The 27,947-nt window shown below is 43.6% G+C and overlaps 1 protein-coding gene across 3 annotated transcripts in view; it reads left to right on the top strand.

Annotated features, from left to right (window-relative positions):
• The window catches only part of LOC135050119 (ephrin type-A receptor 3), a 232,495-nt gene that overhangs the window by 90,990 nt on the left and 113,558 nt on the right, over nt 1-27,947 (top strand). For 2 of the 3 annotated variants that reach the window (XM_063956297.1, XM_063956295.1), the window contains exons 3-4: nt 16,331-16,455; nt 26,933-27,095. In XM_063956297.1, coding sequence (XP_063812367.1) covers nt 16,331-16,455; nt 26,933-27,095 — 288 coding nt within the window. The remainder of the gene's footprint in view (nt 1-16,330; nt 16,456-26,932; nt 27,096-27,947) is intronic. The other variant, XM_063956296.1, reaches the window with a different exon arrangement.

Below are 27,947 nucleotides of genomic sequence, written 5' to 3'. Positions count from 1 at the left end.
AAGCCCCGGCTTCTATGGATTGCACCGACTGCAGCCCATAGAAGCTGGATAGTGCTGCGTGAAAGGCAGGAAGTTACTTCCTGCCTATCGCAGCCCGGTCTGGCAGTACCAGAAGGAGTAAACCTCTCCCAGTGGGACTGACTGTAGTGTCTGTAACTGACAGGTATGACTTCCAATAGGAAGTCACTGCAAGTCATAGTGAAGCCAGTGCAGTCACAGACAGAGCGGGGTGGCGGATTTTACCTGTGGGGGACTGCAGTCCTGCAGCCCATAAGTAAAATCCGCCACTGATTGTGACTGTCGGCATAACATCTTATCCATTCCTATCCATGTCTACCTCCTGACTGTCAACATTTTGTACCATACTCGAGCAGAGCCATCTGCTCTTCGTCTTCTCTACGTAATAATGCTAAATGCACACTTTAATTATGTAGCTATGGGATTTTATATACTGCTTGTATTAGTCTATACTTATTGTTTTTTTTTGGTGTCAGTTTTATCCCTGTGTGTGGCACTAAAGAACCCTTGCAGCACCTTTATAAATATATTGTAATAACAATATCTTGATAGTAGGCTACTGTTTCTGAGCTACACGCAACTGGAGATATGTTCAACATAACATACCTAAGAACAGTTTTTCTTGCATACGTCTGTTTCTGTGTGCATTCAGATTACACATCATCCATCTCTAGATGAGCTGCAGTATCTTGCTTGCTTACTCTTCAGAATGTCCAGGAGACTCACAATTGTCGCTGTGTTCCCCCAGGAGACTATATACTAAATGAGATAGTAGGGGATGCGGGCAGGATGCCAGCAGTCGTGACCGACGCCGTAATCCCGACACCATTCGGAATTCCAGCGCCAGAACACCGACCGCTGACATCTCAAAGGTAAGTGTCGGGGTGACGGTTAGGGTTAGGGCCCAGAGGGGAAGGAGGGTGGGGTTAGGGTTAGGCACTAAAGGTGAGCCATAACCACTACACCCCCGATTCTTAACCCTAGCCGCCACCCCCGGTGACTTAGCCCTAGCTGCCAACCCCGCTATCATAGTCCTACCCACCACCAGAGGCGGGTTAGGGTAGGGCACAGGGGAGAGGTAAAATTATTTCCCCATCCCCTGTTGACATTATAATTGTCAGGATGCCGGTGTTGATCATGTGACCGGTGGCATATGATATTGGAGCTACTGTGTATTATTATCTGTGATAGGGCCCTATGGCTATTACTTTAAATATAATCTTTTAGGGCCCAGAAGAATACAAAATGCTGCTTGTATTCGGTCACGGTGCTTCCGTGTTGTTATGTTACTGGGTCGGTGAAGGGCAGGTATATTACCTCATATACTTGCCTTCTGCCCCCCGAAACATCTGGGAGCCTCCGAAATCTTTGTTGCTCTCCCTGACATTTGAAAAGCAGGCAAGACTCCGGTCAGCCCTATAATGCCGCCCACTTCTCAAGTGAAATGGGTGGTCTGGAAACCTTAATGATACGACTCAACATGGCCGCGCTCCCTGCTTTGTAATCCCTGGAATTGTAGCAGGGGGCGGGACTGCAATGATGCAGTCATGGCACCACACACCCCAGACCCTTTCTCCTTTCTGCAACATGCCCACTAACCTCCCTACTTTCTCCCCCCTCTCTGAAGGGGCAGCCATAAAGTTGGCAACCATATATTGCCTATAATTTTGTTTTTAAAGTACAGTAAAAACTACAGCACCATCTACAGTGTACAGCTGATCTACTGCCCTGCAGTAACTACAGTATAAATACCCAGCACAAAGCTTACCTCACACCTATTAGAAAACCACCACAGTTTATAATGTTATCCTTTATTCTATTGCATTTATTTGGTTTACCCCCCCCCCCCCCCCCTCAATTCATCAGGAGGTAGTGACATCACTGAAGCAGACATTTTGTGGTCTGAACCAATATTCTTCAGAATTGAGGTGTCTATTAATGACACAGTGAATAGTGTGGAGAAGTTGCCCATGGCAACCAATCAGCATTGAAGTAACATTCATAATTTGCATACTATACAATTGTACGGAGCAGCTGATTGGTTGCCATGGGCAACTTTTCCACAGGCTCACTTCTCCACACTTTTCACTGCTTCATGAATAGACCCCTCAGTCTGTTACCACCCGCAGAATCGGTAACATCACTGAGGCATGAGGCACTCTACTTCGTGTTGGGAACGCATAAACTTGTGCATCTGTTTTGTGTTCCTACTAGAAGAGGCTGAGAACTTCTGCTAACGATAGAACTTGACAACCGATGACATATTTCACACTTGTCAAACAATAACATATCGGAGATATTTTTCTTTTCTCTTTTTATCAGGGTGATTGTGTCACCACGTCTGCTTTATGTGAACCACATGAATATATAAATAAATAAATATGTCAGATATGTGAAGAATGTGTTTTCATTGCTTGGAGAGCAGAATGAATGCAGAATTGTGCTGTTTTTAAAATGCGCCATCTGTAAGCAGTCTGTTTCCAATACGACCCGTCACCGGATCAATATGAAGCATCATGTTCACTCTCACTATACTTCTTTTATGAGGGAGAATTGATTTTGATTGCAGTGCTTGAGAGTTGAGATAGAAGGTGAAATACTGTTACGCTTGCTGAGAAGGTTCTCAAGATAATTGTCAGTTTATGTCTCCAGTCCTTAGGCTTTACTAATGTAATGTTTTTCCGTGAATCTTGATAGTCTGCTACTGTTGTTAATATATATAAAACTAATATAAATAGTCACGGTCGGCTTTAGGCAGCTGCCTAAGGGCATCGGGAACTGGCGGGTGGCACACTCCCGCTGAGTCTGTTTTACTTAAAAATTACGTTGCGCTAAGCTAGCCTAGCGGTGGCTGTGGTACAGGTCTAGCCAGCCGCAGCTGCCGCTCTTTGTCACCCTCACCACCAGCAGTTCTGATACCCATCAGCTAGGGCAATGCTGGCTGTCTTACAGGGTGTTGGGCACAAGGGGGCAGTGTGAGAGCAGAGGAAGGAGGACAGCTGCACAGCAGAGAGCCGTGCGTCTGACAGCAGAGTCCTGCAACCCATAGCAACAGCAGAGTCAGAAGAAGAGGAGCAGGGGAAGGATGACCAGGAGAACACCATCCTAGGAACACCTCCATTGGGGAATGGGTTTCAGAGAAGACCCCCAAGGAATATCTCATCAGCTTATACCTGACTGAGTAATCATAATAGTCACTGGCATGGCATGGCACCTTAGGGATCCAGTATCATCAGAAAGGACCAGGTGGTGGCACCCCCTCCCTTAGGTGACTACAGCCTGCAGCACTGAGCGGGACATGGGATTATAGTGCTCCATTATCTTAAGGAGATCTGTAGTAGTTTGCCAGTCATGAACAGCAACATGCCTCCGGTATAATGGGGGTAATTCTGAGTTGATCGCAGCAGGATCTTTGTTAGCAGTTGGGCAAAACCATGTGCACTGCAGGGGAGGCAGATATAACATGTGCAGAGAAAGTTAGATTTGGGTGTGGTGTGTTCAATCTGCAATCTAAATTGCAGTGTAAAATAAAGCAGCCAGTATTTACCCTGCACAGAAACAAAATAACCCACCCAAATCTAACTCTCTCTGCACATGTTATATCTGCCTCCCCTGCAGTGCACATGGTTTTGCCCAACTGCTAACAAAAATCCTGCTGCGATCAACTCAGAATTACCCCCAATATGCGCAGGAACAACAATAATCCCTGCCATAATAGTCACAGAAATGTATGCACACTGACAGCACTGATTCCTGCCACCGTTATCATACAACAAATACATAGTGACAGCATTAATCCCTGCCACATAGTCCTAGATATGAATGCACTTTGACAGCGCTGACTGCTGCCACCATAGTCATAGAGATGTATACACAGGTACCAGGGCTGATGCCACCATTAGGCAGCTCTAGGTAGCTGCAAAGAGTGTGGGCATCTGGGGGGTTCCCCTAAGTCTGACTATGACAAAATGAAGGATGTCTCTGAGAGGCATCATTGTTGTGATATTTTTCTGTGATTCCTGGCTATGTGTCACTGAGGGCAGAGCAGCAATGACACAATTTGTAGCAAATTACTTCTTCATTGCCCTTCACAAGGCAGCAGTGGGTAAATAAAATGAAGGGTGTAGGAGACTGGCCCACCTTTCCGGGAGCTGGGAGACTTCACTCCCAATATTGGGAGTCTCCCTGGATTTCAGGAGAGGGGGCGTATATTTGTATGACCGCCCACAGAGATCACGTACTTTGTTTTTGCTACTCTGGGGTAAGGTTCTAAAAATGATAAGTGGTGATGTTGCCCATAGCAACCAACCAATCAATCAACCAACCAGATTCTGTGGGCGAGATTCAAATCTTCTTGACGCCGGCAGCCACTAGATTGCGCCAAACTGAAATAAACAAATATAGCTCCGTTCGGGTGCGATCAGCTGCCGGCGTCTACATTTTAGCTCGCACCCGTTGAGGGTGGTGAGCTAAAATGTGTGAAAAGTGATCCGCGTATGCGGCTAAACCTGACACTAATGGGAGTGATCAGCACGATAGGGGGCACCAAATGAATATAATAACATTTGAATTTCCTCCTGTAGGTCATTTCTCTATTGCATCCTAGAAAATGATAGACAGAATCTGATTGGTTGCTATGGGCAACATCACCACTTTTCCTTCATTTTTTTAGAACCTTTAGTAAATTTACTCCCTATATGTTCTGCAAGGAATCCTGAGATATAGGAAGTGTAACAATATACAAAGAAAAAATACATAGGCTCAGACTGAGATGGACAAAAACTGTAAGTGTAAAAAAGGTAAGCTGTAAAATACGGAACAAATAGCGCATATACACCCATATACTGAGCCGGGACCATCAGAAGGTGCACCCAGCTCTTTACCAGTAGCATACGTGCCAGATGCCAGCAGTACGTAGATACACTTGCACGCAGCCAAGTCATAAGCACAAGAAAAGGTTGTTTACATTTGTGTTATTTGTGTGTGAATAAACACATAAGCTATTGTTGCTTTTAAATAAAAAGAAAACACTCCTATAATACAGCACGTGCCATGTACACATGAAAGCAGCAGAAAGTTCATTGAAAATCTGCACAGGGAATCATATAATATATGCACGAGCAATAAATAAATCATTATAAGCTTTGAAGTTGAATCTTTAATCAGCCAATCAGAAGCGACTGCTAGTGCCAGCGACCTGCATCATCATTACCAGCATGTGGTTGCACCAGTCCTCTTTAACCGTGATTGATATGACTACTGACTGGCGTGTCTGCCTCTCTGCCTGAATCTTCCCCAGTTACATGAACACGCCCGCACTGCGTGCAGTCTACGTGTGCCTGTCCCTTCCCTCCCCCGTTCTGCCGCCACGTACATAAGGAGTTACAAATCTGTTGTGGGTCAAAGGAGTAAGTTTACTAAAGCTTCGAAAAATGAAAAGTGGTGGTATTGTCCAGAGTAACCAATCGGATACTGTCTTTCATTTCTCTATTGCAGGAACCAGGAACTTGTGTGTGTGTATATATATATATATATATATATATATATATATAAATATATCCAGTATGATATCCCGGCTGTCGGGATCCTGGCGGTCAGGAGGTCGAAGCTGGGATCCCGACAGCTGGGATACCAGTGGCAAGCGCAGTGTGTCCCCTCGTGTGTTTACTGCGCTCACTGCCACAGGGTTATATTTCCCATCGGGTGGTGGCGTGGACCACCACCCAAGTGGGGATTCCAGCCAGGTGTCGAGATCGGTATCCTAACAGCCAGGATCCCGACAGCCGGCAAAGTGAATGCCTCATTCACTTTGTGTTTGTGTTTATAAACCTGCAGTTTTTTTTAATATACAGACGTTATGTATATTATAATTAAATGATTTAATATTCAAAGAATAAAGCAGTTTTTATATTTCTTTTCAATTGATAACAAAACAGGCATTGTAGTAGTACAAATATTTCCACTAGACGGGGGTTACTGGTGGCAAAACGTTTAAACTTGTTTCGCTGCCACTAGTGGTCTATATATAAAAATACAGTACAGTATTCAAACATATAACAAAGAAAAATATTTAAAAACTATACATGGGAAATATATATATATATATATATATATATATATATATATATACACTGCTCAAAAAAATAAAGGGAACCCTAAAATAACACATCCTAGATCTGAATGAATTAAATATTCTTATTAAATACTTTGTTCTTTACATAGTTGAATATGCTGACAACAAAATCACACAAAAATTATCAATGGAAATCAAATTTATTAACCCATGGAGGTCTGGATTTGGAGTCACACTCAAAATTAAAGGGGTAAAACACACTACAGGCTGATCCAACTTTGTTGTAATGTCCTTAAAACAGGTCAAAATGAGGCTCAGTAGTGTGTGTGGCCTCCACGTGCCTGTATGACCTCCCTACAATGCCTGGGCATGCTCCTGATGAGGTGGCGGATGGTCTGAGGGATCTCCTCCCAGACCTGGACTAAAGCATCCGCCAACTCCTGGACAGTCCTGGACGCCACGTTGGTGGATGGAGCGAGACATGATGTCCCAGATGTGCTCAATTGGATTCAAGTCTGGGGAACGGGCGAGCCAGTCCATAGCATCAATGCCTTCATCTTGCAGGAACTGCTGACACACTCCAGCCACATGAGGTCTAGCATTGTCTTGCATTAGGAGGAACCCAGGGCCAACCGCACCAGCATATGGTCTCACAAGGGGTCTGAGGATCTCATCTCGGTACCTAATGGCAGTCAGGCTACCTCTGGCGAGCACATGGAGGGCTGTGCGGCCCCCCAAAGAAATGCCACCCCACACCATTACTGACCCACTGCTAAACCGGTCATGCTGGAGGATGTTGCAGGCAGTAGAACGTTCTCCTTTGCGTCTCCAGACTCTGTCACGTCTGTCACATGTGCTCAGTGAGAACCTGCTTTCATCTGTGAAGAGCACAGGGGGGCGCCAGTGGCGAATTTGCCAATCTTGATGTTCTCTGGCAAATGCCAAACGTCCTGCACGGTGTTGGGCTGTAAGCACAACCCCCACCTGTGGACGTTGGGCCCTCATACCACCCTCATGGAGTCTGTTTCTGATCGTTTGAGTAGACACATGCACATTTGTGGCTTGCTGGAGGTCATTTTGCAGGGCTCTGGCAGTGCTCCTCCTGTTCCTCCTTGCACAAAGGCGGAGGTAGCGGTCCTGCTGCTGGGTTGTTGCCCTCCTACGGCCTCCTCCACGTCTCCTGATGTACTGGCCTGTCTCCTGGTAGCGCCTCCATGCTCTGGACACTACGCTGACAGACACAGCAAACCTTCTTGCCACAGCTCGCATTGATGTGTCATCCTGGATGAGCTGCACTACCTGAGCCACTTGTGTGGGTTGTAGACTCCGTGTCATGCTACCACTAGAGTGAAAGCACCGCCAGCTTTCAAAAGTGACCAAAACATTAGCCAGAAAGCATAGGAGCTGAGAAGTGGTCTGTGGTCACCACCTGCAGAACAACTCCTTTATTGGGGGTGTCTTGCTAATTGCCTATAAGTCCCACCTGTTGTCTATTCCATTTGCACAACATCATGTGAAATTGATTGTCAAACAGTGTTGCTTCCTAAGTGGACAGTTTGATTTCACAGAAATGTGATTGACTTGGAGTTACATTGTGTTGTTTAAGTGTTCCCTTTATTTTTTTGAGCAGTGTATATATATATATATATATATATATATATATATATATATGTACGGGAAGTCCCACACTCTCACCCGGCACATGTAACGGCTGGGGTGCCAAATCAAAGTCTGATCCAATCACGGGGTCAGACTCATAGTACAGTACAGTATTTCTCCACATAACAGTGGAAAAAGATAGCACTCTCCAGACTTGCGCAGTATGATGTAAATATTAAAGTGATTTATTCAAAAGCTTGGTTCCATGTAACTTTCATGTCACAAAAAAATATATATACACAGAAATGGCTCACCAACGTTTTGGTCCTTTGCTCGGACCTTTCTCAAGGTATATGCCAGTCAATATAAAGTCAAGACATCAGTAGCATCATCAGCAGCATCACAAAGGGGGAACCAGCTTTTGAATAAATGACTTTAATATTTACATCATACTGCGCAAGTCTGGAGAGTGCTATCTTTTTCCACTGTTATGTGGAGAAATACTGTACTATATATATATATATATATATATATATATATATATATATATAATATATATGTATATATAAAATGTTATATTCGAAAAATACATCTTTTATTTAAAAAAATAATAATTTTCATGCGATAACAGACTGGGCAGTGGGGTGGCACAAAATCATTCCTGCAGCGGGCATTACCACCGACAATAGCAATGATATTGCTGCCGGCGACCGGTTTTTGTATGTATTTGTATGGTTTATTTTTTTTTCTCAAACTTTTATTTCTTCGTAGGTTCTTCGGCTTTTTGCCTTTTTGATAACGTTGCCCCTAACTTTCCTCTACAACACAGACCACATCTCGCTTGTCCTATCTTTAAACTGTTATTATGCAGCTTGGCCTCAAAATGAAAACCAGTGTTGTACTATCACGTCATGATTTATACTACTGCTGTATCATTGTGTTCTGACTACAACATATTACACACACGGGTTGTCCTCGTCACTTCTGTGCCAAGCTGACTTATAAAGATTACAGAGTCCCATCCACAAAAATATGTTTTTTAGATTAGCTGAAGATGTAAGAAAATAGCTGAAAGATGCACATATTTTATCTCCACATTTAACTAATCCCGGTATCCCCAAAGGCCCAGCGTAAGCATATGAAAATGATAATCCCAGTCATCCTAACAGAGTGTATGAAAAATATTACATGCAGCTGTTACCAGAGGCGGATAATAATGAGAGATGGAGGAAAGTTACAGAGTCACTTGTAGTCCCTGCTTTGTCCATTCTTGCAGGCTATTACTTGTTATATCCTCACACCTTTCTATGTCATGAATCAAGGGATTTTCACACTTTAGCTTCTAAAGAAGTCTGGTTTACTGAGATCTATACTAATAATCAGGTTTTCAACACCTCCGTCTCTTGTTGACACCAGATGCTGTACAGTTTGATGGGTTGCAGTCTAGTAGTGCTCTATCTATATTTAGTAGGAATATAGACAGTCAAAACTGAGATAGGAAAAATATATATATTTAGAACAAAAATAAAAAAATAAAGTTTCATACATTTGGGGACAATTCTAAATCAGTGGCAGAAAGAAATAGAGGCCAACATGTATTTTGTCCTCTGTTGTGACCCCAGACACTTACCCACTGTGCCATCTTAGACGTGACTTTTTCTTTGCCGTGTATTAAATGAAGTTGCATTTGATGATAGCATACTGGACTTCATAGGACGGAGGGTGGATTGGGGGATATCTTATGCATACTGACCTATGTGCTCAGTTCATTGCAATAAAGCAAAAAAAAATCTGTGTGCACCCAAATTTCTGTGGCATAACTGAACGCCCCAGTACCACAGAGGGAAATCCCATCCAGGGTTCCCCAGACACATGACATATGGGCCGTGATTTTGAGTTACACCCCCTGCTGATGATCACGGAGTTTAGCTCTTTTTAAAGCTACGTATGCGTCTAAGCTGTACCGCGGATATGTCCCAATTGTGTGTGTACAAAGTCGCAGATATCAGACGAATACATTGAGAATGTATTGGCCGTTCCTGAGCGGTCACAAGTGTGACTAATGGTGTGTCTAAAGACTCACAAAGCGGCATTTCTGTGTCTGCGGGTGGAGACTGTGGGTGTCTCAGGTCTTGCGCATATGGGTACATGACATGGGGGTACACTACGGAAGGGCTTTGTACTGGCATTTGCATAAGGTTGCAGAGGTGTCACGAATGCATCTGTGTCTGACTCAGAATAAGGCCCATGGTGCTCTAATTTAGTAGATACTGGAGATGTTAGAGACTTTCATGTTCTTCATTTTCGTGGGATTTTGTACTGTAGGGAGACAGCAGTAATAGAGAGCACCCTACAGTAGGGAGCACTCCATTACTGATAAACAGGCCTCGCTGGGGTTTCCATGGTTACATAATCTGGGAAAGAACTAAGCACTGAGGCCACGTAGCCTATTGGGCACCCAGAGCCCCTTGGCTCTAATTCATTTGCTGCTGCTATCCTTATTACCATTACTTCATTTCAGTTAGCTGCTGTATAAGTGGGAAACGCGGTGACAATCCTACAGGTGAGCTCTTAGCAGTTCATAAGGATTGTACATAGCAATATTTACACTGCAATTTAATTTGCACAAAATGTGCCTGGCTCACATTATTTATTTATTTCATTCTCACTTTTTAACCCCTTCCCCCTCCTACATAGTCATCAGCAACCCTTTCACCTCTCCCTCACATCATATAACAGGTGGGACCTCTGGATAGTAGTTTAGGTTTCACTAGAGTACGTCTTTCTGTATAGCAGTACAATCCATGCGTTGTAGTAGAAGTGCGGTGTATGTGGTACAGCTGTTAAGAAAGCCATCAATCTGATAAGAATTCTCTGGATATTTATAATTGGAAGCTGTGCCCTGGTTTACTTAGCATAAAACCCATAGAGGTTTTCTTTTTAAAGAATTTCATAGATTGCTTTCTACTGGGGTTTATTTCGCAGCCTCCTCGGTTGTACATATTAGAGAATAATCTGCTAAAAATATTCTCTTAAAAGTCCGTTAAGCAGGAACTAATGAGCAACTGGCAGGGGAGCGTGTCTTCAAGAAAAGATTTCAATGAAATAAAACTGTAAGATAATTACTATGGCGCAGATAAATTCACCAAACAATGAAGACGACGTCTTGGGAATGGTTCATTAAACTGTGATATTGCTAATCAAGGCTCTAATGTACATTCATTCCTTGAGACTTTCAGTTAGATTGCCTTTGTGTACCATAACTGCGGTCTTATTGGGTTACTATAACTATTTTATATTATACTATATTTTCCTTCACCGCTACATCTAGATTTTGGGTGGGGGAGAGGTTGTTTCTCTGCACACTTGATTTCCTGTTTGCAAGTCTGGTAGTGATGGCCATCGGTGTGTTTACCATTGATTGTTTAATGGAGAGTGACCAGCGATGGTTGCAAACAATAGTCATCCCTATTCTTTCACTGACTAGCCGGTGGGCTAATCAGAACCTGGATGCTGGCTTGCGGGTGTTGGGGTTGCTCCGTGTCCCGGCACCCTGTAGGAAAATATAAGAACCATCGGGTCGTTCCATACCATTGATGTCAGGAATCCATTTGGTCCTTCTCCATAAACCACTGATATTTCGGAATCAGCGATGATCGATGGCCAACCCTAAAGTTTGGTGAAAGACAGCTTAAAGCCTGGTATTGAATATTAGAAATTACAAAGTAAAGTGTTAGGCTATCAGAGATAGATTATAGATAGCTAGATTATATTCAGAATAAATGATCACAAAAGTGTTCCCCAGTAATTAATTAGTAGCTTTTACCTAAGCATTAACCATCCTAATAGCTAAATCATTTTAAACATTATTAAGATTAAACTTCACCCAAGTAGTTGCACTCACTTCTATAACAGCAATGTACTGGTCCTTCCGTACCCCTATAGGCCATCAATGACAAACTTGTTTGCAGAAGGATCAGAGAGAATAGTGCAGCATTCAGATGTCTTCAGTAGAAAGAGCTGCTATTCGGGTGGCTACTGATTGGACAGCTTCCACAGCTATCCAATCAAATGCACTTAAGCTCCTCCTGCAACAGCCGTCTGAGTTTCTATTTGCACTTTCTAATGCCCTTGGTCTGCAAGCAGGTGGAGGACAACTCTTGGAGTTAGACTACAGTGCCCCAGCGGAACGAGGGCAGCTAGTAATCAGAGAGCTTTTTGTTTCATGGTAGAGTCTAGTGTTTCGGACCATACAGACTTCTCTATATGTCACTTGTTACTATTGTGCCACCCACCCTCCATAACTTTACTGTGCTTGGATAAATGCCTGGCAAAATTGTGGTTCTTTGGACCGAATTCAATTAGCAGGTTAAAAATCTGCAGCCACAACTTTTATGCTATTCAATTTGAAATCTGTGTTATGTTAACACAGATTTCAATTTGAGATAATGCGGCTTTTAATTTGCACCTCCGGAGTAGGTGAAAAAGAGTGGAAAAAAAATCTTATTTTAAGGCAAAAAATGTATTTCGAAGTGTTTAAATAGTAAAAAATAGACAATAGGCTATAATTTTTTCATCATATATAAAAGTTGCAAAAATCAACCATTTGATGCCATTTAATTCCCTCAATACGTTGCTTATGGCTACTAACAGCCTCCTACACTGTCCTGTTATCTTAGTCTCCACTTTTGGGGGGTTCAGGAGGATTTCCTCAGTTTTTATGAACTTTACCCCAGTCGAGGACTTCAGAATTAACACTGACGTCGCTGTTTTTACTTCAATTGCACAGATCGTGGGACCATACTTAGTGAATATATCCTGCAAATGCACATTAATGTAAAGCGGGACTTCACACTACGGAACTACTGGCTAACTTTATTCTGCTCTAATTATCATTGAATATGTTAGGATCTTCATAATGACTTAGGGGTCTATTCATTAAGCAGTGAAAGAATTGGAGAAATGAGCCTGTGGAGAAGGCCTGTGGAGAAGTTGCCCATGGCAACCAATCAGCTGCTCCTTACAATTGTATAGTATGCAAATTATAAATCTTACTTCAATGCTGATTGGCTGCCATGGGCAACTTCTCCACTGGCTCACTTCACCACATTTTTCACTACTTCATGAATAGACCCCTTATTCACTTTTCCAGGGCCGGATTAAGGCTGGTGGGGGCCCAGAGCAGCATAAGTTGTGGGGGCCCACACTACTACTACTACTATTGCTGGCAAAGCCCCCTTCCCCCAGGACCGCGCGCACACACACACACAATATCACTTACAGACAAACACACACAACGTCACTTGCAGACACACACACATGACGTCACTTACAGAGCAGCAGCAGGGAGTGCAGGCCCAGCAGCAGACACCGGCAGCTATCAATCACTGTCTCGCAGGATTTCCCCTATCCCCGCGAGACTGACTGTGGAGGAGCTCCTCAGCGGCCGCTGTTACTGAACAGCTGAGCCGCCTACAATTCAGAATGCAGGGTGTGGGGGCCCCCGGGATGGCCGCCCCTGTTTCCCCTCCTAGAATCCGGCTCTGCACCTTTCTAATGTTAGAGGCTGATTCTAAGTTTTGCCAATTATAGATCACCGCTTACATTCTGTCTGCAGTAATGTTAAACTGACACTAGTAAACACAATAAAGATAACGCTGCATCTTATATTTTGTTTTTATTTTTCAGCACTAAGTGAAATAACATGTCAGTATAGTGACGTTCTGAAGGCTGTAATGGTATTTTTCCACTCAGATGAGACAATAACTGGAAAGTCTGTGATTCATGATGGAAAAAGTATAAACACAGTGTGTTAAAAAAAAAAAGTCATACTCTTTAAAATTCTCTTATTGTGCCAACAACAGCAGAATCATTGGGGTTGGTGCCTTTGAAAACAGCAGGTACTGTAGCTACAGAGATGATTGCCAATCTAAAGATTAGCACAGATTTCAGCTTGCTTCAATTCCCCGTTTTGTAAGAATGTTCTAATACCTTCCTTACAAATTGTGTTGTGATGACAGGAGACAAAATCAGCTCTAATCCAATAAAAGGGATTGGAATGCTCTGCAGAATGGCTGAGACTTTATTCACGGCAAATCCCTCTTTTCTTGTATGCCACAGTGACAGGAAATCAGTAATGCTTCTTTGGTTGCGCATGTAAACCCTACAGTTGGTCCTTGTATAACATTCAACACCTTAGCTGGAGCGTCAGCAGTTGCAAGTGTTATATTAGCCTCTGTGTCTAGACCAATGGGATTATGGGGTCGGGTGGTAAGAAATGTAAACGGTCATGTAGAATAAATTGGAACCATCTCAGGGGCAAATACTGTACAGGATTCTTGTGGGCAACATTGGATGGGATCCCAGCTAGTGTAATGCTCCCTTTACATTCAATTGATCACAGAGGGAAAGTAAACCACGGTTTGCAGTAATCACGCCAAATAACACTTCACGGCACTGTAAAGCTGGGCCTCAATACGCCAATCAAATCAGATTGTCTCCAGAATGCCCATGTCACTCAGACTCAGAAAGAGGCCAGCATGCAGGAGACTGTCCGAACCCCCAATTCCCCCCCCCCCCTCAAAAAAAATTAATCTGACAGTTTCTCTGGAATGTTTGGTCCATGTTTTTCAATACATATTATTTTAGAAGGGATGAACCTCGGGGGGGGGGTGATTTAAAATTCTGTGGGACTCTTTATAAAATGGTGACAAGCCCTATACATTAGGTGGACACAATATACACCCGCTGCGCTCAATGCAGTAAGCGTCTGCAGATTTAGGTCTAGGGGGTATATTTACTAAAGGTAATTCGCCTTTTTTTATTTTTATCTATTTTGAAATTGATCTAAATACATGTTGTGTTTCAGATGCTAAAACGCACATTTACTAACATTTTTTTAAAAACAAACAAACATTTGTCATAGTAAATGTGCTTTTTAGCCCCTGAAACACAACATTGATTTAAAAGAGATACAAATAAATAAAAGAAAGTTAAAAAAAAAAAAATGGTTAAAATCCACCTTCAGTAAATATACTCCCAGGTATATGTGATATAAATAGATATTAAAGCATCACATGTATAAAATAAATATTTATATGACTCCATTAAACTGTGTCCACTGTTTACTATAGTGATGTAAACATTTACTCTTTTTATAAATATTACACTTTAATTGATATTGATAAGGGGAACATGTACTGGCTCAGTAATTGTTCTGTTGCTATTTGAGGATGGTAACGACATGGAAAATTAACGATTAAAGTGATTTTCAAAGGTCAGTAATTTGTTTTTTTTTATTTCTATTTTAATGCATTACGGGTCACATGTGCAGTTACCTCTTGAAACTGGCGCAGGCAAAGCATGGTAATTTAACAATGACTGCTCTTGGACTAGTTCCGTCGAGACAGCTGAACTTCCATCGCAATGTTATCGAAAAATTGTGGCAATAAGTGATTTTTTTTATTGCTGAAATAAGCTCCAATTAAAAAAACAAAAACAGTCGTCATATAGCCCTATATTGACAATTTGGTCCCCTTATCCAACACTGGATTTCGGCCAGTGGAAGAGGACCGGCGTATAACCGTCGGCCGAGATCCCGGCTGTCATGATCCCGACAGCGGGATCCTGGCCACCACTATGCCGTCAACAGGGCGAGCACTAGAAATCCCTTGCGGGCTTGCTGCACTCGCCGCGCTACGGGCTCGGCGGCTCACTGCGCTCGCCACAGGTTATATTCTCCCTCTATGGGTGTTGTGGCGCCAGTATACCGGTGGCGGCATTTCACCGCCTATCGGGATCCCGTCGTCGGCATTGTGACAGCCGGGATCTCGACAGGCGGTCTCGTGATTGCCTCCCAGTTATAGTTTGAATGACGGCCGAACCTTGCATTTCTGTAGCAGAACTATATGTCTTGACGTTGCTCTGATGGCAATTACATTTATTTCATATATTTTTAGCATTACATATGACACAAATGACATGAGGCCACATAAGCCGGAGAAAAAATAATTTCCATCTAGAAGAGAACACAGAACCTTAAATTTGCAGAGAAAGTTGACTTTTCACCACACAAATAATGACAGTCACTTAAGAACACATTAGTAATGGTTTATTAAAAAAAAAAAAAAACATTCTGAAAGTGCACAGTGTGTGTATGCATTTAAGGACACACATCATTTTTAATGAACTATATAATTATTAACATGCATCTGAATTCCTGTGCTTGAGTTAACCGTTAACGTTAAAAGATATAAAATAAATCAGCACTCACTTCAAAACAAAGTTCGCTGTGAGTGTTCTAAATGTACTCTCAGAACTGACGCTCACAGATCGCTATTCATTTTCTAGCCTTTTAATAGCGCAAGTGTTTTCATTAGTTATATTCTAGTAGCATATTAGAAACATCTGCTCTCTCGCTCGCCACCAGTACACTGCTAATAGAAAATGTCAGTTCATTTGTCTCTAGGACCAACATGCTTCTAGATAAGTGTACCAAGTCTTTAACCCAGCTGTTAGCTCTTGGTACCAGGCCAGCTACACTCAATAGCCATTACATGAAAAGCCTTACTACTTGCCAAGGATAAATATTATTTTCTTTTTCTTTCCTTTTTTTTCCCTTTTGTCTTCTTTCCTGGGCAGCTCCATCACCTGTCACTGTAATTAGAAAAGACCGGACATCAAGAAACAGCATTGCCCTGTCTTGGCAAGAGCCGGAACACCCGAATGGCATTATCTTGGACTATGAGGTCAAGTACTATGAAAAGGTGGGAAGAAAGGCTATAGCAGCAAGATATTAATGAACTCTTTTGTTTTATCCAAGAATAAGCCTGTTAAGCTTCCCAAGTGTTACTGATATGTGCTGGTGTAAAGGATTACTTACTGGACAGAAATTCTAGTTTAGACATCCATTGCAAGTTAGCAGTTTTGTTCTAGGCAATCGTATTAATCACGTTTAGAGGGTGCAGTGAATGGTAACCATTGATTACAAGATATGTGACTTGTTTTAGAATGTTTATAAATTTGTATTATACATAGGTGATTTTAATATGGGATTTAACACCTTAAATTTATATCCTTATAAATGGTGATAAGTGACATCATTGATTAGTGATGTAATCACGTCACTTTTCATTAGAACTTTTGTGTAGTGCAAACACCCATGGCATATTATGAAGAAGTTAAACTTGAACAACAAATTTATGACAGTACAGAACCACAGCCATCGTTCAGATGTAGTTGGAGGTGCGCCCTGATGTGCAAAGTACCAATGTTCATTACTTTGCACATGTGCTGGACCCATTCTGCTTGTGTGTGAATGGGTCCTGTGACACAGGGGCGACATCAGACTATCAGTGTTTGAGAAAACAGAGACATGTCATTTATGGAGATAGAAGAGGCCAGGGATCGTCGTCAATGCACAGATTTCTTGGCCTATGAGATGGGCAGCTTGCTTGTCTCCATAGCTACTGCATGCCGGGAAAGATCCAAGGCATACTTGCCTACCTGACCCTCTCCATGAGGGAGAAAATGCTCTGTTCCTGGACTTTCCTGGTAATGTATGATTGCCATCACCTGTGGTGAGCTAGTTAATTGATAAGAAAGGCGTTTCACCACAGGTGATGGCAATCATACATTACCAGGAAAGTCCAGGAACAGAGTATTTTCTCCCTCATGGAGAGGGTCAGGTAGGCAAGTATGATCCAAGGATGCAGCTCGGATCAGTAATGGAGCAGGAAGAATCACGCCCCCTGCTGCATTACCATATTAGTGCTGTCGCTGCTGCTTCTATGTAAGAAGTGGTGATAGCACCTCCAACCACATCTGAATGTGGGTCCTTATGCAGTAATGTATTCAGTGAGAATTTTAGAAGGACAAATAAAAGCCAATCGATTAGTCATATGAAGCTGAGTAACCTGTTATAAGTGTATCTGATGTTCAGAGCTGGATTATGGTTTGTGGGTATCACAGAGCAACTAACATGTGGGTGACCCAAATAAAATAATTGTCAGTATGATATGCTCTAGATCATTGGTTCCAAAACTTGTTTGACTCAAAAGTTTCTTAGTGAGAAATTCAGAAAAAAATATTAAATGAAGTAAATTGTGTTTATATGTCGTCCTTAGGGTCAGGTGTGTGGTGAGGGACAGGATTCACTTCCTTTGTCCACATATTTTATGATTGGCAGTCACCAGCACTGGTTTTGTCTATTACACTGACCATAAATACTTAGAATTTGTCCTGGACCACCAACCAAGGGCACCCCTGCAAGTACCACAAGACACCGCAGGGTGCCACGGCACACAGTTTAGGAACCACTGCTCTATGGGGGAGATTCAAATGTTTGAAAAGTCGGTTGGGTGTCTGTTTTTTCCTGTCTATTAGATATGAAGAAACAGACACCCAACCGACTTTTCAAACATTTGAATCTCCCCTATATGTTATTTAGAAGTATAATGTGTAAATTCTCCCGGCACCACACTGTAGTGACCCAGTTCTGGGACATATACTAAGTCTTAGGGGGTGATAAAGGGGAGAGAGATAAAGTACCAGCCAATCCGCTCTTACCTGCCATGTTACAGGCTGCGTTTGAAAGCTGATTGGTTGGTATTTTATCACTATCCACTTTATCACTCTCCAAAGCTTAGTACATTTGTCCCTAGAAACCCCGGTTCACATATGCCATATTGCCCACATACAAGGGATGTTACTCTATGCGGGGGCCCCTGGGTAACCGCCCAGGCTGCCATATTGTTAATCTAGTATTACTGATGCTTATGTACAGTGGCAGAAATACCGCCCAACTGTCTCTATTTAGTGGGACATCCTGATTCGCTGCTAGGTTAAATAAAAATATTCTCTAATACAGTAATATCATAATGGACTAATGGCGCTTTTAATATCCCCAGTGCTTATCTATAAATTGAACCAGGGCAGCATGAGAGATCCTTAAACACTATCATGTATCATTGGTCTACATTAACATATGATATCCAGGATTTCCAGAAAGCGCAGGATTTATGGACTGTTCGAGCGTCGCTGGAATTTTAGTCAAACTTTTACATTTAAACATCACAAAAGTTTATACTGCTTTAAAAGTGAATTATCTGATGGCTTAAACTAATTACCAGATATTTTAAACTTCAAACAACGGTATCAGGGTTACAATAATATGTTTCAAATGTTAAATATCCTGTCCTAACAAGCAGCTGAAAGCCATAAGTGAACATGTATGGATTAAAGATAAAAACGTATGTTTGTGTTGTAACCAATAGAATAAAAAAAAGTCTACATTATACGTTGCCTTCTCACAGTGCGGACAGACGTTTAGCAGGCTCAACCTATATGCAACAAAAGTTAGCTTATGGCGCCTAGTGAAAATACAGTGATTGATTAAGGGGCCTAATAGGTAATTGATTAAGGGGCCTGTTTGTAGAACTTCCCTTTTTTGTATGTAAAATACCAGCACTATTTCTCTATCGTCCTAGTGGATGCTGGGGTTCCTGAAAGGACCATGGGGAATAGCGGCTCCGCAGGAGACAGGGCACAAAAAGTAAAGCTTTTCCGATCAGGTGGTGTGCACTGGCTCCTCCCCCTATGACCCTCCTCCAGACTCCAGTTAGATTTTTGTGCCCGGCCGAGAAGGGTGCAATCTAGGTGGCTCTCCTAAAGAGCTGCTTAGAGAAAGTTTAGCTAGGTTTTTTATGTTACAGTGATTCCTGCTGGCAACAGGATCACTGCAGCGAGGGACTGAGGGGAGAAGGAGTCAACTCACCTGCGTGCAGGATGGATTGGCTTCTTGGCTACTGGACATCAAGCTCCAGAGGGACGATCACAGGTACAGCCTGGATGGTCACCGGAGCCGCGCCGCCGGCCCCCTTGCAGATGCTGAAGACAGAAGAGGTCCAGAATCGGCGGCTGAAGACTCCTGCAGTCTTCTAAAGGTAGCGCACAGCACTGCAGCTGTGCGCCATTTTCCTCTCAGCACACTTCACACGGCAGTCACTGAGGGTGCAGGGCGCTGGGAGGGGGGCGCCCTGGGAGGCAAAATGAGTACCTATAAAGGCTAAAAATACCTCACATATAGCCCTAGAGGCTATATGGAGATATTTAACCCCTGCCTGATTTCTCAAAATAGCGGGAGACGAGCCCGCCGGAAAAGGGGCGGGGCCTATCTCCTCAGCACACGGCGCCATTTCCTCTCACAGCTCCGCTGGTCAGGACGGCTCCCAGGTCTCTCCCCTGCACTGCACTACAGAAACAGGGTAAAACAGAGAGGGGGGGCAAATTTATGGCGATATTTTTATATAACAAAGCAGCTATAGGGGAGCACTTATTATAAGGCTATCCCTGATATATATATAGCGCTTTTGGTGTGTGCTGGCAAACTCTCCCTCTGTCTCCCCAAAGGGCTAGTGGGTCCTGTCTTCATTAGGAGCATTCCCTGTGTGTCTGCTGTGTGTCGGTACGTGTGTGTCGACATGTATGAGGACGATATTGGTGTGGAGGCGGAGCAATTGCCAAATATGGGGATGTCACCTCCTAGGGGGTCGACACCAGAATGGATGCCTTTATTTATGGAACTACGGGATAGTGTCAACACGCTAAAGCAGTCGTTTGACGACATGAGACGGCCGGACAATCAATTAGTGCCTGTCCAGGCGACTCAAACACCGTCAGGGGCTGTGAAACGCCCTTTGCCTCAGTCGGTCGACACAGACCCAGACACAGGCGATGACTCCAGTGGTGACGGTGACGAATCAACCGTATTTTCCAGTAGGGCCACACGTTATATGATTTTGGCAATGAAGGAGGCGTTACATTTAGCTGATACTACAGGTACCACTAAACAGGGTATTATGTGGGGTATGAAAAAACTACCTATAGTTTTTCCTGAATCAGAAGAACTAAATGACGTGTGTAATGAAGCGTGGATTGCCCCTGATAAAAAGCTGATAATTTCAAAGAAATTATTGGCATTATACCCTTTCCCGCCAGAGGTTAGGGAGCGCTGGGAAACACCTCCTAGGGTGGACAAGGCGCTAACACGCTTATCTAAACAAGTGGCGTTACCCTCTCCTGAGACGGCCACACTTAAAGATCCATCAGATAGGAGGATGGAAAATATCCAAAAAAGTATATACACACATGCAGGTGTTATACTACGACCAGCTGTAGCAACTGCCTGGATGGGCAGTGCGGGGGTAGTTTGGTCAGAATCCCTGATTGAAAATATTGATACCCTGGACAGGGACAATATTTTACTGTCGTTAGAACAAATAAAGGATGCATTTCTTTATATGCGTGATGCACAGAGGGATATATGCACGCTGGCATCACGGGTAAGTGCTATGTCCATTTCGGCCAGAAGAGCTTTATGGACGCGACAGTGGACAGGCGATGCGGATTCAAAACGGCATATGGAAGTTTTGCCGTATAAGGGGGAGGAGTTATTTGGAGTCGGTCTATCAGATTTGGTGGCCACGGCTACAGCCGGGAAATCCACCTTTCTACCTCAAGTCACTCCCCAACAGAAAAAGGCACCGACTTTTCAACCGCAGCCCTTTCGTTCCTTTAAAAATAAGAGAGCAAAGGGCTATTCATATTTGCCACGAGGCAAAGGTCGAGGGAAGAGACAGCAACACGCAGCTCCTTCCCAGGATCAGAAGCCCTCCCCGGCTTCTACAAAAGCCTCAGCATGACGCTGGGGCTTCTCAAGCGGACTCGGGGACGGTGGGCGGTCGTCTCAAAAATTACAGCGCGCAGTGGGCTCACTCGCAAGTAGATCCCTGGATCCTGCAGATAATATCTCAGGGATACAGGTTGGAATTAGAGACAGATCCACCTCGCCGTTTCCTGAGGTCTGCTTTACCAACGTCCCCCTCCGAAAGGGAGACGGTGTTGGAAGCCATTCACAAGCTGTACTCTCAGCAGGTGATAGTCAAGGTACCTCTTCTGCAACAAGGGAAGGGGTATTATTCCACTCTTTTTGTGGTACCGAAGCCGGATGGCTCGGTAAGGCCTATTCTAAATCTGAAGTCCTTGAACCTGTACATAAAGAAGTTCAAGTTCAAAATGGAGTCACTCAGAGCAGTGATAGCGAACCTGGAAGAGGGGGACTTTATGGTATCCTTGGACATCAAGGATGCGTATCTCCACGTTCCAATTTACCCCTCACACCAGGGGTACCTCAGGTTCGTTGTACAAAACTGTCACTATCAGTTTCAGACGCTGCCGTTCGGATTGTCCACGGCACCTCGGATCTTTACAAAGGTAATGGCCGAGATGATGATTCTTCTTCGAAGAAAAGGCGTATTAATTATCCCATACTTGGACGATCTCCTAATAAGGGCGAGGTCCAGAGAACAGCTAGAGATGGGATTAGCACTGTCTCAAGAAGTGCTAAAACAGCACGGGTGGATTCTGAATATTCCAAAATCCCAGTTAATGCCGACAACTCGTCTGCTGTTCCTAGGGATGATTCTGGACACGGTTCAGAAAAAGGTTTTTCTCCCGGAGGAAAAAGCCAAGGAGTTATCCGAGCTTGTCAGGAACCTCCTAAAACCAGGAAAGGTGTCTGTACATCAATGCACAAGAGTCCTGGGAAAAATGGTGGCTTCTTACGAAGCGATTCCATTCGGCAGATTCCACGCAAGAATTTTCCAAAGGGATCTGTTGGACAAATGGTCAGGGTCGCATCTTCAGATGCACCTACGGATAACCCTGTCTCCAAGGACAAGGGTGTCTCTTCTGTGGTGGTTGCAGAGTGCTCATCTATTGGAGGGCCGCAGATTCGGCATACAGGATTGGATCCTGGTGACCACGGACGCCAGCCTGAGAGGCTGGGGAGCAGTCACACAAGGAAGAAACTTCCAGGGAGTATGGACGAGCCTGGAAACGTCTCTTCACATAAACATTCTGGAACTAAGAGCAATATACAATGCTCTAAACCAGGCAGAACCTCTGCTTCAGGGAAAACCGGTATTGATCCAGTCGGACAACATCACGGCAGTCGCCCATGTGAACAGACAGGGCGGCACAAGAAGCAGGAGGGCAATGGCAGAAGCTGCAAGGATTCTTCGCTGGGCAGAGAATCATGTGATAGCACTGTCAGCAGTGTTCATCCCGGGAGTGGACAACTGGGAAGCAGACTTCCTCAGCAGACACGATCTTCACCCGGGAGAGTGGGGACTTCATCCAGAAGTCTTCCACATGCTGGTAACCCGTTGGGAAAGACCAATGGTGGACATGATGGCGTCTCGCCTCAACAAAAAACTGGACAGGTATTGCGCCAGGTCAAGAGATCCGCAGGCAATAGCTGTGGACGCGCTGGTAACGCCTTGGGTGTACCAGTCGGTGTATGTGTTTCCTCCTCTGCCTCTCATACCAAAAGTATTGAGAATTATACGGCAAAGAGGCGTAAGAACGATACTAGTGGTTCCGGATTGGCCAAGGAGGACTTGGTACCCGGAACTTCAAGAGATGATCACGGAAGATCCGTGGCCTCTACCTCTAAGGAGGGACTTGCTTCAGCAGGGTCCCTGTCTGTTTCAAGACTTACCGCGGCTGCGTTTGACGGCATGGCGGTTGAACGCCGGATCCTAAAGGAAAGAGGCATGCCGGAAGAAGTCATTCCTACTTTGATTAAAGCAAGGAAGGAAGTAACCGTGCAACATTATCACCGAATTTGGCGAAAATATGTTGCGTGGTGCGAAGATCGGAGTGCTCCGACGGAGGAATTTCAACTGGGTCGATTCCTACATTTCCTGCAATCAGGATTGTCAATGGGTCTCAAATTGGGATCTATTAAGGTTCAAATTTCGGCCCTGTCGATTTTCTTTCAAAAAGAATTGGCTTCAGTCCCTGAAGTCCAGACCTTTGTTAAGGGAGTGCTGCATATACAGCCTCCTGTGGTGCCTCCAGTGGCACCGTGGGATCTAAATGTGGTTTTGGACTTCCTAAAATCTCATTGGTTTGAACCACTAAAAAAGGTGGATTTGAAATATCTCACATGGAAAGTGACCATGCTTCTAGCCCTGGCTTCTGCCAGGAGAGTGTCAGAATTGGCAGCTTTATCTTACAAAAGCCCATATCTGATTTTCCATTCGGACAGGGCAGAACTGCGGACTCGTCCGCATTTTCTCCCTAAGGTGGTGTCAGCATTTCATCTGAACCAGCCTATTGTAGTGCCTGCGGCTACAAGTGACTTGGAGGACTCCAAGTTACTGGACGTTGTCAGAGCATTAAAAATATATATTGCAAGGACAGCTGGAGTCAGAAAATCTGACTCGTTGTTTATATTGTATGCACCCAACAAGATGGGTGCTCCTGCGTCTAAACAGACGATTGCTCGTTGGATCTGTAGCACAATCCAACTTGCACATTCTGTGGCAGGCTTGCCACAGCCTAAATCTGTAAAGGCCCACTCCACAAGGAAGGTGGGCTCATCTTGGGCGGCTGCCCGAGGGGTCTCGGCATTACAACTTTGCCGAGCAGCTACGTGGTCAGGGGAGAACACGTTTGTAAAATTTTACAAATTTGATACTCTGGCTAAGGAGGACCTGGAGTTCTCTCATTCGGTGCTGCAGAGTCATCCGCACTCTCCCGCCCGTTTGGGAGCTTTGGTATAATCCCCATGGTCCTTTCAGGAACCCCAGCATCCACTAGGACGATAGAGAAAATAAGATTTTACTTACCGATAAATCTATTTCTCGGAGTCCGTAGTGGATGCTGGGCGCCCATCCCAAGTGCGGATTATCTGCATAAGTTGTACATAGTTATTGTTAACTAATTCGGGTTATTGTTGAAGGAAGCCATCTTTCAGAGGCTCCGCTGTTATCATACTGTTAACTGGGTTTAGATCACAAGTTGTACGGTGTGATTGGTGTGGCTGGTATGAGTCTTACCCGGGATTCAAAATCCTCCCTTATTGTGTACGCTCGTCCGGGCACAGTACCTAACTGGAGTCTGGAGGAGGGTCATAGGGGGAGGAGCCAGTGCACACCACCTGATCGGAAAAGCTTTACTTTTTGTGCCCTGTCTCCTGCGGAGCCGCTATTCCCCATGGTCCTTTCAGGAACCCCAGCATCCACTACGGACTCCGAGAAATAGATTTATCGGTAAGTAAAATCTTATTTTGACAGTATTTGTACCCCCCAATTGTATTAAATATAGCAGCACCCGCTGGAGGGGTCCTGCGTAAATCTCCTTCTTGTATCGGCCTGGCATCAGCACTAAGATGTGGCGAAGCAGATTTTTTTCTTTTCTTGCGCATTTTGCATGTGCGAGCCCATAAGGTCAGGCAAGGGCACCACATAGTTTATCCGATTTCAGACTGTGCATGCATGGTCTTACTTGCTGCCCATAAACAAAAATCAATCAGTCGATAACAGATTGCGAATGCCTAATCGTAAGTATTGTGCACCTATAGATTACAAGCTTACAAGCAGGGTCCTCCTACCTCTATTACTGTATGTCATTACCCAGTTTTGTTTTATTTAGAGATGAGCGGGCTCGGTTTTACTTGGATTTACTCGGTTCTCAAAACGCCATCTTATTGGCTCACGGATGTCACGTGTTTTGGATAGCCAATAAGAAAAATCCAGATAAAACCGAACTGGCGTTAATTCTGGCGTTAAATCCGAACCCGCTCATCTCTAGTTTTATCACAGTTGTTTCTAATTATAAAGTGCAAGGGAGTTTGCTGCGCTATAGAAGAAACGGTTAATAATAATAATAATAATAATAATAATAATAACAACAATAATAATAATAATGTACAGTTTAAGATTTAAATGATGCAGAATCCAGTCAAGCTCTGAAGGCACACAAAATGCTTGCCAGAGTTGATCTTATTTTTTGAAAAAAAGTTGAGAGAAGCGAATATTGCGCATCACTAAAATGCCGGAGAAAAGAGCTTTTATAAACAAAACCAAATACCTCAATATAAAACAATCGCCATAGTGTAATACTGCACACATTTTTAATTCTAAAAATAAACAAATTGATTGTACATGTAGGTATAAAACATAAGGTATATCTAAATACCTCAGGTTACATCAAAATCATAGTCTCTGCCTCAAAACATCTTCCAAAGTGTATCCAAAAGTATCAGTTGATGCTGAGAGAGTTTCAGGGATAGCTAGCGCGTTTCGTCTATCCCAGATTTCCTTTAGGGGGTGATTGTTAGATGAACAGCTCTTATTTCTAGATAACAAACTAAACAGTGATTTCCACTCTAGCTGTAAAATCGGAAGTGACTTCACTTCCTTACAGCACCTGGATCTGACTGTTATTTCCAGACCGCAAATAATTTAATATGAGAGCCCTTTTATTTTAGAGAACATAGCTTCAAATGCAAAACGAATATCCATTTGGTTAAGATAATCGTTGGCGATAAAGTTTTGAAGTTCATGGTGACAAATCAGTATGGCAGCCACCATGTATCCAGCAATATCTATCTATGCTGAATTCAGTTATTATATAGCGGCCGCCAGCTGTATGGACAGCTCCATCTTTGCTAGGACCTCCATAAACATAAACCAGCACCAATGAAGGAACTGCACAATAATACAGAGCAGAACTATAGACAGCAGAATTAAATTGAAAAAGATTCCTTCATAGAATATACAAAGTTATTACATTAGCATAAGAATATTGCAGGAGTAGACTGTCATATGTATATGTAACAAATAAATATAAGATTTAAACTATATCTATCCAGCTTCAGAGCAACTGAATCTATAAAATACCTAAAAGACTAATAGAACAGTCAGTTATTAAAATAAGACCATCTGTTGGATTCATCAATAAGAGATGAGACTTCTAAACACTCGTTAAGACCTGACGGTGCCAGAGTGCCCAGTTTATAAATCCAAATCATCTCCCTGCAGGTTGGCTTATTGGCAAGATCACCTCGTCTGTCATCTAATTTCATGTGTTCGATGGCTTTCAATTTTAACAAAACCAGATCTTCGTTACCACAGTTAAATAATGTCTACATACCGAATGGGCCTCAATTCTATTTCTTGATGGTCAGCCTATGCTGTGACTTACCTCTCATGGAATTGGTGACATCACTGAGGCGTAAAACACAAAGTTACGATGTTGCCATTTCGTTGTGAATCCATTGCCTACATTCTAATGAATATGGTTCAACCCATAAAATAAACACCTCTATTATGTACTGCAGCACTGTAATATGCTGTTTGTATTGATTTTAACAATAATTTTTTCTTCCAAAAGCAGGAACAGGAAACGAGTTACACCATCCTGAGAGCCCGAGGCACCAACGTCACCATTACTGGTCTCAAGCCTGATACCACATATATTTTCCAAATTCGGGCCAGGACAGCGGCCGGATATGGATCAAACAGCCGGAAGTTTGAGTTTGAAACAAGTCCTGACTGTAGGTATCCGTGTGTTCTGTACACAACTTTAGACATATTATTTTGCTGTATTTTTAGTCTCTGTTCTGTTTATCTAGGCAATAGCATTTCTTGCAGGGATGAATGATCCATAACACGCCTACATTTATACTCCACCCAGATCATCAGAGAAAACACCTGGCGCACTATAATGCAAAAAGCCCATACATCACATACATAACGCTGCAGTGTTCAGACTGGGTGTAGTATAGAAGCTGGCAGGGCCGGATTTAGCCTTTGGGGATAATACGATGATAGGGAAATGTATACAAATAAGCCTAGCCCCTTCTATAGCTCTAATATCTGGGTATTTTTGTCACATGGCAGCTTTTTAGGATATGGCAGTCAGAACATGACACATGGGCAGTCAGTCCAGGAGGTACGTTAGTGCTCAGTTCTATAGAGTAGAAGGAGCCCCACAGAGACAAACATTCATAGGCGGATCCGGAGGGGGGGAGGGGGGGCACTCGGCCCCCGTGCCCCCCCCTCCATGTCATTTCTGACTTCTTTTTGTTTTTTCAAAAGGAGAACAGCAGCAGCACTACTGCTATTTCTGTCAGTCAGATTTGCTAAAAGAGTCGGCAAGCACTAGGACCCGTCGCGGCTCTAACAGCAAGTCCGTGTGGTAACCAATGGGGAGGCTGGAGCTGCAGCTCCAGCCTCCCCCTGCTCACACCGCAACCTACCTCCCCCACTGCCAGCCAGCCAGAGTCCAGCCCAGTCGCGGGGTTCAAATGCCAGCATCGAGTAAGACTGTTACTTATGACGGCACAGAAGGCTTCATCAACCCTCACTGCACCGCACAATAATCCCAGCGCTTCCTCCTCCACTTC

This window comes from Pseudophryne corroboree, chromosome 2 (assembly GCF_028390025.1).
Source record: "Pseudophryne corroboree isolate aPseCor3 chromosome 2, aPseCor3.hap2, whole genome shotgun sequence".
NCBI lineage: Eukaryota > Metazoa > Chordata > Amphibia > Anura > Myobatrachidae > Pseudophryne > Pseudophryne corroboree.
Note: the sequence above shows the minus strand (reverse complement) of the source record. Positions and strands in the feature narration are given on the sequence as shown.